This window comes from Gekko japonicus, unplaced genomic scaffold (genome assembly GCF_001447785.1).
Source record: "Gekko japonicus isolate JY-2015 unplaced genomic scaffold, Gekko_japonicus_V1.1 scaffold922, whole genome shotgun sequence".
Taxonomy (NCBI): Eukaryota; Metazoa; Chordata; class Lepidosauria; order Squamata; family Gekkonidae; genus Gekko; species Gekko japonicus.
The window spans coordinates 620,652-630,668 of NW_015176476.1; the positions used below are offsets into that span (position 1 = coordinate 620,652).

The 10,017-nt window shown below is 43.2% G+C and overlaps 1 protein-coding gene across 1 annotated transcript in view; it reads left to right on the plus strand.

The window, feature by feature from the left end:
- Nucleotides 1-10,017, plus strand: part of MAPKAPK3 (mitogen-activated protein kinase-activated protein kinase 3) — a 114,555-nt gene that overhangs the window by 93,665 nt on the left and 10,873 nt on the right. Inside the window, 2 exon segments of the mRNA XM_015427200.1 lie at nt 6,154-6,293; nt 9,998-10,015. Of these exon segments, the coding sequence (XP_015282686.1) occupies nt 6,154-6,293; nt 9,998-10,015 (158 nt within the window).

Genomic DNA, 10,017 nt, shown 5'->3' on the forward strand with positions numbered 1-10,017 from the left:
ACTATGCAGTGGCAGCTAAGGTAGAAAAGCACCTCCTCCTATGCCATGTTTTCCTGGATTCTAAGGATCCGGAAAGTGGTTCTGTAGCAAGTTACATGGTTGCCAGCTCTGGGTTGGAAAATACCTGCATATCTGAGGGGCAGAGCCTGGGGAGGGCAGGGTTTGGGGTGGGGAGGGAGCTCAGTAGGGTATAATGCCATAGGATCCACTGCCCAAAGCAGCCATTGTCTCCAGGAGAACTGATCTTGATCATCTGGACATCAGTTTTAAAAGCTGGAAATCTCCAGGTGCCCCCTGGAGGTTGGCTTATGCTAATTTGGGGCTATGCAGTCACAGCTAGGGGCTGCGGTGGCTCAAGTGGTTAAGACGCTGAACTGCAGTCTGTGCAAGGTCAGTAGTTCAGCAGTTCAAGACCCGAGTGTGCTGCAAGACAGAGTGAGCTCCCGTCTCTAGTTCCAGCTCCTGCCAACCTAGCAGTTCGAAAGCAAGAAATTGCAAGGAGATAAATAGGTACCACTAAAAGACCTCTGGGTTCCAACTGGCTCTGGGGGGGGGGGGAAGAGGATGACATAGAATGGAGCAAGGCCCAATCAGCCCGCATAAGCAAATGACCTTGAAAGCCTGGCCCAATCAGGTAGAAGGTGAGTCATTGGGAACACAGCTAGCCTTTTTTATGTATATATATAGATTTGAGATATGCAGATGACAGAAAATACTGGCAGAAAATAGTGAAGACTTGAAATGACTCCTGATGAAAATTAAGGCAGAATGTTCCAAACCAGGATTATATCTGAACATCAAGAAGACAGAAGTAATGCCTACTGAGGAATTACACAACTTTAAGGTTGATGATGAAGAAATGTAAATTGTTCAAGCTTTTCTGTTCTTTGGCTTAATCATCAACCAAAAGGAAGATTGCAATCAAGAAATAAATAAGAAGGCGATCAAGACAAGGAATGGCAGCCATGAAGGAGCTAGAAAAGATCCTTAAGAATGGGTCACTGCTGACCAGGATCGAGATAATTCATACTATAGAATTCTCCATCACTTTGTATGGATGTGAAAGTTGGACAGTGAAGAAAAGCTGACAGGAAGAAAAGATTCCTTTGAAATCGGGTGTTGAAAGAGAGTTTTACAGATAGGATGGACAAAAAGACAAATAAGTGAGTTCTAGATCAAATCAAACCTGAAGTCTTCCTAGAAGCTGAAATGGCCAGATTGAGGCTAACATACTTTGGTCACATCACGAGAAGACAAGAGTCACTGGAAAAGACAATAATGCTAAGAAATCTTGACGGCAACAGGAAAAGGGGAAGACCCAACATGAGATGAATTGACTGAGTCAAGTAACCCATGGCCCTCAGTCTGCAAGACCTGAGCAAGGCTGTTTACGATAGGATATTTTGGCGGTCGTTAATTCACAGGGTCACCAGAAGTCAGAAGCAACTTGACAGCACAGCATACAGACACACAGAAATAGTCTTGAAGACAACATTTTTGGTTGATAACTTCAGCAGCCATGTATTATTGCAAAGAATGCTGGTAGACTTGACATATTCAGCATGAACCAGTTTCAGAGGCAAACGCAAAGTGCGCATCTTGGAAATCACTTGTTCTTTTGCTCTTCAAAGAAGTGGGCAGCCTTCAGAAGCACTAGGGCTCAGATGTATATGGGTGAAGGTGGTATGAGTCAACAATTGTATTTAACATATATTCCATTACATTTGGTCTTCAAGAATATGCCACATTAAACTGAAGCCAATTTGGGTTGCTATTATTAGCCTTCTCATGAGTCCGTATTTGTTAATGCATTTGAACAAGTGGTTGAATATCCTTTCACTATGCTATGAGCTATCCTTATCTGTCTGGTTTGCCTGCAAAGCCATTCTTTCAAGGATTGTCTTGATTATGTACTTGTTCGTAACATCATGGCATCATTTAGTCATTTGATGTCTGTGAGAGCAATCCTAAATGTTGTACAGGGCATTAGCTTTGATATGGCATTAAAGAAGATAAATATTAAAATATGTACACTTATGTATGTATCAAACTGGATAGGTCAGTAGTATTGTCATCATCCCTCATATTTGTAGGACTAGCTGTCCCCCTGTGCTCCGCCACTCATCAGAACAAGGACTATGAGGAAAGGTTAAAACGCTTGGGGCTCTTTAGCTTGGAGAAACAATGGCTGAGGGGTGACATGATCGAGGTTTTTAAGATTATGCATGGGATAGAGCAGGTAGAGAAAGAAGTACTTTTCTCCCTTTCTCACAGTACAAGAACTTGTGGGCACTCAATGAAATTGCTGAGCAGTCGGGTTAGAACAGATAAAAGGAAGTACTTCTTCACCCAAAGAGTGATTAACACATGAAATTCACTGCCACAGGAGGTGGTGGCGGCTACAAGCATGGATGGCTTCAAGAGGGAATTAGATAAATATATGGAGCAGAGGTCCGTTGGTGGCTATTAGCCACAAGGTATTGATAGGAACTCTCAGCCTGGGGCAAGTGATGCACTGTATTCTTGGTGCTTGGGGGGGGGAGTGAACAGTGGGAGGGCTTCTAGTGTCCTGACCCCACTGCTGGACCTCTTGATGGCACCTTGTATTTTTGGCCACTGTGTGACAGAGTGTTGGACTGGTTGGGCCATTGACCTGATCCAGCATTGGCTTCTCTTATGTTTTATGTTCTTATGACTTCTGCAGGTGCCACCCTGCAAGTGGACAAAATCAACAGTTGTCCATAAATGTGCACTCTATTGTGGCCCCTACCTTATGGAATTGCCTGCCTGATGAGGTCAGGAAGGCTTCCACTCTCCTGGCTTTCAACAAACTATGCAAAACTGCATTATTAAAGATAATGGGCTGTACTGTGCAATAAAATGGTTCAGAAAGATACTTGGGTAAAGGGTTAGGAACTGTGGTTTATGCTACTATGTATAGTTTGTACTGTTTGTTGCCTTAAGTAGAATCCTACTATGTAATATTTGCATCATTTAATGTGTCATGTTAATACTTATGCATTGCTTCAGCTGTGTTTTAGATTTCTGGATGGTTTCCATATTTCTATCATCTTAATATTGTCACTGTTTATTGGATGTCCCATTCTATGGACTGGATTGATTTACTATGTATATTCTGACTTGACTTCCAGTGAGAAAAATGGGATATAAATAATGTAAACAAATAAAATAGATGTCTGTCAAAGCTTTTTTCCAAACCTGCTATCTTCCAGTTAAAGTCCTTGAGTGTTTCCTCTGAACATAGTGTAGCAACTGTGTGCATTTCTGTCTCATATGAAATGAGGATGTCTGGCACTGCTGGACTCTGACTTAGAAATTGTACAGGCTGCTATTTTCTTTGCAGAAATTGTTGGGTGGGGGTTATGTACCTGTCGAGCCCTATGGTGAGCGGTGCATTTATTTTGCAGGTTCTTTGTACATATGTGTTTGTGTGCTCTGTAGTTTTGAAGACTTGTGCATTCTGGGGTATATGAGATGTGCATCTCTTGCAGATGTCCTTGGACTAGGTGGCGCCCCACAGTAAGCATATGTCCGGAGGTGGCTTCCCCACCCCCATACTTGCTGCTTGTGATCAACTCATACGGCAAAGACACAGAGACCTTGGGAGGGGGGAAAGCGGTGGAGGCTGACCTGACAGAGAAGGTCCCAGCAGAGGAGAGGAATGCTGTGGGAAGGTGGGGGCAAGAAGCAGGAGAAAGACAACTCCTGGACCGGCATCCCTACTGGCACCAGCAGAGAAGAGTCAGAGGAAACGCAGCTGTTGGACACACCCCACGCCGAGGGTACAGCAGGGAGGTGGGAATGGGAGTCAGTGCGACCAATGCTGCCAGGCTGGTCCAAATGGCAGCACACTCATTGGACCAAGGAAGTATCTGTTTGCAGTACATGAGGGAGGCAGGGAGAGGATTGGGGGATTTGGAGCTGTCACCAGGGGGGAAGGTACTTAAATGGGAGGCAGATGGCGGGTCAGGGAGCAAGGAAGAGCAAGGACTAAACCCCGAGATGCTGCACCAGCTAGAAGGGAAGTCCGAAGACTTGGAGGAGGATTTGAGTGCCTGTCAGCCCCCTCCCCTGGTGTAGTCTGAGGTCCTGCCAAGCCAACCAGTGGATGTCCCACCCTGGAGGGTGCAGCTGCTCTGGGTTCCGACCGGCAATGTGACAGCATATTGCTCCAAATAAGTTCTTTTTAATCAATGGAAGAAATAAATGTTATAATTTACGTCTTACGTACGGATCTGTTAATGCAACTGAAAATATCCTTCATATTTGTATCTTTGAGAGAGTGTTTCTTCCTCTCCTCATTTATATGTAACACTTTATAGCTGACTGCAGGTCACTGGAAAAGACAGGCAGCAGGAAAAGAGGAAGACCACACATCAGATGGATTGACTGCATAAAGAAAGCCACAGCCCTCAGTCTGCAAGACTTGAACAAGGCTGTTAACAACAGGACCTTTTGGAGGACATTAATTCACAGGGTTGCCATAAGTCAAAAGTCACTTGATGGCACTTAACACAGACACACACACACGTTGATTGATTTAGCTTATACTATTGGCAGTTTTATTTGGCGTTCTTAAACTGTGACTTCTATGGGTTGGATAACTGTTGTTTTTATTGTGTTTTGAATAATGTTTTGTTTGTATTATAAGCTGCCCTTAGTTCCACAAGTGAGAAAGACAGCTACTAAATGTTTTAAATAAAGGTTCCCAGGGTAAAATGCTGACTTTGCTATATCAGACCTGTTGGCGGAGTTTAAACATGCAGAGAGATGGAGGACCAACTGTTTAAAGAAAATAACTCAGTTTATTAAAGAAGAAATAAACTCTGATTGAACAGAGGAGAGGGAGAGAGGCTTAACTAACTGCTGAGAGAAACAGGAATTAAAGGGGAGGGCTCAGTTGGAGCAAGAAGTCTCCAAAGAACCAATCAGGAGACAGGAAGGACATAATATGAAATTGTGGGAAGTCTCTAATCTAGCTACGCTAACTAGAAGTCCTTCAACTGTTCCCTATAGGCTGTTCTTTTTATCTTTTTCAAGTAGGTACACTATAGACCTTGTATATTCCAACACCCCTTCTCAAGGTCTATTGTGCAAGTCCGCAAGATTCATTTTCCTTTGTATAATCTCAAATTGAAAAAAGTGTTTGAGTTTAACAATGGTACGTTTAGAAAATCCATTTGTATTCTACCCTCCTTTCTGGAGGCGGTTCTGTGAATGTCCGTTTCTGATTCTTGACTGGAGATTTTCTGAAAGCTAATCTGTGCCTTGATGCATTTTGATGGTGTGTGTGTGAGTTGACGATGCCTCCAAATAAACTTGTTGCAGCATAGCGTGGGGACTGAAGCATAAGAATGCAGGCAGTGACCCTTGGAATGCCTGGAGTTGGTTTAACATTCAGGAAGCATATTTATACAGTCATTGTGTATTTAAACAATCCGTAGTTGCTTTAAGGCCCTGGAGTGCCCTTTGCAATTGCTGGTTTTAGTGTTGGCTAGAGTGCAAAGCAAACCTTCCATACATTATCTGGAGAGCCCAGACCTCTTGACTCCATTCAAACTAGGTGTTGTTGCTGTCAATAGTGCTCTCTGTTTCCATTCTTCATTGCTAATGCTTTTAATCATTAGATCTCAGGGGATGAATCTATTCTTGTTTGGGAAAAGGGCTGAGCTGAGCTGAGCTGAGGGTTCAGAACAAAGGCAGCTCTTGTTATAATTTATTTAATGCCTGCTAGAGTAGACAGGAGATGAAGCTAACCTCTGGTTTTCCTTGGTCCTGATTTAGATCCTACCCACATTTCTGCCCCCCCATTCCATGTGGAAGATGAAAGTGTTAGGATTGTGTCTGTCAGAGTCCAGTGCTGCCAGTTTGAGCTGCAGACAATGGCTGGGAAACCAAGATTGTGTTTTATGTATTCTGGCAATTTACAGGAGTAACCAAAAACCAGAGCTAATATCGCTATGGGTTATTCCCAACTTGTTAAGTATGGTTGTATGCAATTGCCTATTTCCAAGCTCAGTCAGGTGTCTCTAATTGCTCTGGGGAAACCCAGTTGTCCAGCCAAGGACAGTGAACTAAGTCCAGACAAGATGGGGTAGTTTGATAATATTCCTTTTCCCTATCCCCTTCCAGCTCTTGTACGACAGTCCAAAAGCACGACAGGAGGTGGATTATCACTGGCGGGCCTCAGGCTGTCCTCACATTGTCCATATCCTGGATGTTTATGAGAATATACACCATGGGAAGAGATGTCTCCTAATCATCATGGAATGGTATGGGCCAATTTTTTTTTCTTACCCAATCCATATTTTGGTAAGAGCTCCATTGCACAGTAAAACAGCAAACCTTTTTTGGAAACATTGGTGGGTTTCTCATGATCCCTGAGACAAATCTCACATTTCATTTTTTTTTTTTTAGAAATGTCCTCTATAGTCATAAAACAATGTTCAGGGGGGAAATACCTTCATTGTGCACCTCTGTGTGTGCTGTGTATATACACTGTTCTCTCTATATGGGTAGCCGTGTTAGTCTGTCTGTAGCAGCAGAAAAGAGCAAGAGTCCAGTGGACTGACAACATTTGTGGCAGGGTAGGAGCTTTCGTGAGTCACTGCTCACTTCTTCAGATACCCGATCTTCAGATATCAAGGAGTCTGAAGAGGTGAGCAGTGACTCACGAAAGCTCCTACCCTACCACAAATTTGGTTAGTCTTTAAGGTGCTACTGGACTCTTGCTCTTTTCTGCTCTTTTCTACTTACTTGCTTTTCTTTCACTGTACTCTAAACACTGTAGGCTGTTAGTGCCACAGACTGAATGATGCCTCAGCAAAACCAGCCATTGTTGATTTTGCTGCACTGCTGATACTGCCTCTCTCACTGGTCCGAATCCATCCTGGGCATGGAGAAGCAACAGCAACATCATATCGCAATAATCTACACTTAAGAGTTCCCTGATTTCTTCCAGAAGCTTGCCCTCTTGTGAGCCCAACCATGCCAGTAGACTTGGAGGGTAGATCCTGACTGTGGCTGGTAATACCTGACCCATTTCAACTTTGATTCTAATACACCTGCAACAGCAAGTCATGGGAGTGGAGGAGTCGAGCCTACTGGAGGCACAAAGGCCCTATCAGTTTGCATAGAACTTTCCTTAGGCCAGTTGAACAACGCAGATTATCCCACAGACATCTTCAGCTGAATAGCAGCCAGGAAAACAGAGCATATTCTAGTTCTAGGTTTCAAGTGTGTTAATTCTGCTCCTGTACACAGCCTAGGCAGATCCCTCCCCATGAACGTCTACATGGAAAATGCAAGTAAGCCCATGATGTACATAGACAGTCTAGTTCATGTGGCTAGCGTAAAGTCCCACTCCACACCACACTGATTTTGCATAAACACTGCTTTCTCCGCTCTTAAGCATGTAAGAGGAAGTGTTGGAAGCTTCTGTGCAGACGTTTAAAAAGCCACAGGCACTCTAAATGATTTATTCAAGAAGTAGGTGCTCTATGCATTTCGATCAGGTAGTTTTACTCAAGGGCAGAACCTGTATTTTGTTCTCATGTTGTGACCGAAGAAATTATCTGTAGCAAGACTTAGTGAGCAATTGCATCTTAGCTCAAATATTAGCTTGCTAAAGAAACATTCTGCAGTCATCCTATGAGAATGATAAACATACACCCTTCCTGACTAACAGTTGTAAGACACACAAGGAGTCTACTTGTTGGGGGGGGAATTTTTAGAGGACCTTCTGCTTTTCTACCTGTTGTTGGTATTGTTTACATGTTGCAGAGACAGGTCCTTTGGGAGAATTTTGTAGATGTTCCTGTACAGAGATGATCTTACATGGTGAGTAAATGAATGTAGGCGGCACAATTTGCCTGCCATGCTGGTGTGCTGTGAGAAAAGTAGAGAAGGTGGAGTCATTTGTGGTTTGATAGACACCCCCACTGTAGCGTATTCACAGTAAAATGTATAGCTGCTACCAGTCATCCACACTCTCAAAAGGACTGGTGTGGAGGTAAATATCCGACACATTGAAATCAGCAATGATATAAGCAAATCAAACTACTCAATACTTCACCCTTGTTTTTAAGGCTACCAATTTGCATGCCAACCCTGAACATGTTTATTAGGATCACATTCCCCCCCGCCCCCGAGCACTTTTATCCCTTTGTGGCATATGATTCAGAGGCTTTATAGAGCCATGTTTAAATTTTTGCATCACCAGCCACTTATATTCTTTTTGCCATTTCTGCTGTTTTCCTCACCATTCCTTAGCTCTTCCAGAATGTAGATGGTATCAGAGCTACAGAGATTGCTCTTAGCCTTTCTGCAGCACTGTCTGTTGTGTTTATTTCTAGTAGGGTCAACTAATAGCATGATTCTGCTTTCTCCGAAGAGCCTGCCTGTGTTTTAAATCACAGGCTTTAAAACTCATTGTGCTGCAGGCATCTAGTCACAAACAGGTTATTCATTTGGGCTGTAAACCTGCACACCGTCAGGCAGCTTAAAGCTCATTGACTTCAATGGGATTCAAATAGCCTAAATGTCTGCAGTGTTACAGTCTGATCAGCCATGTTTTTTTAGAAAAATATGAAATATAAAATAACTCTGTATTGACTTATTAGGGAAAGGCAGATTATTTTTTTTACAAAATCAGTCACCTCTGTGTGCCTTTGCATGATGATCAGTGGGTGTTAGGCAAGCACTTCTGATCATTTGTAATACTTGTGAAAGGCTATAGGGAAACAGCAATATCTGAGCCATGGTGGACCCAAACCCTCCACTGAGACTGGGGTTGCCCCAGGCCTCCCACACTATAGCTGGAGTTTCCTGCTGGCCATCCTCCTTGCCCTTCACCGCTCAAAATAAATGAATAAATTTTTTAAAAGGCAACATCAGTCTGTCACTTCTTGGAAAAACCTGCAAGTGATGTAGGGGAGCTGTAGACTTTCCTGCTATTCCTAGACCTACTGTACATAATTTCTGGGTTTCCCTGGAAGTGATGTCACAATGTCGCACCCTCCACGCATACATATCCTCATCCCCAACCCTCTTGTCAGTTGCTAGGCTGAGCCTGGCAACCGTTATCGAGATTTTTATAGACCACAAGCACTTTAACTTGAGCCCAGTAGAGGAAACTGCACAGAAACTCCAGTAAAATGTATTTTTGGCCTCCCAGCTGTAAAACTTATTCAGACATCACAACTGTGGTGACTGAATTTGTGTGTGGAAGGGGAGAACTTACACCCATCTGTTCAAATGTCTGCTTGCTTATGCACAAACTGCTTTACCTGTTTAGGACTCTACCTCAACAGCAGCCCAGATTTTCTGGCAGCAGTCAGCAGCCTAGTTTTTCCAGGATTGCTGATCACACAGTCAGCTCCATTCTGACATTTCAGTTGAGAATCTGGGGTTGCCCCATCATCCCATTTTCATGATTTTATCTTCTGAATAAGTCTCTTGTAATGTGAGCTGCTGTTTTCTGCACCAGCTGTCAACTCACAGCATGCCGCAAAGACAGTACTCTTCCATGGAGTACGTTAAATAAATCTCCATGGATATTTCTAGATCTACATCTGAAGGGTAGGCAAGGGAAGATTGGTGCCTTCTTGATTGCCACCTTGCTTTCCAGAACCATCCCAGGCTCTAAATATGAGTGAGCGGGGAAAATTGGACCCATTAACAACTAATTCTTCAGCAAATGCATAGCCAAAATTCCAAGCAAGATAGTTCTTCATATCAAGTTTTCACACATTTGAACAACTGGTGGTAAAACAATTAAGACTTTTGCCTCTGCTATTAGGTCATTGTTACTGTTTACTAGTCACCATTTAAAACCAATGAAATAAATATTAGAAACACATAGTAGATTAGATGTGCAGTAGAGAAACAATGGTACCCATAAAACTAAGCTAATGAAATGGGGCATCCTTTTGTGCTTGCATGTTGAGTCTTCTCTGTGTGCATCCTTTGTTCACAGCATGGAAGGAGGAGAGCTGT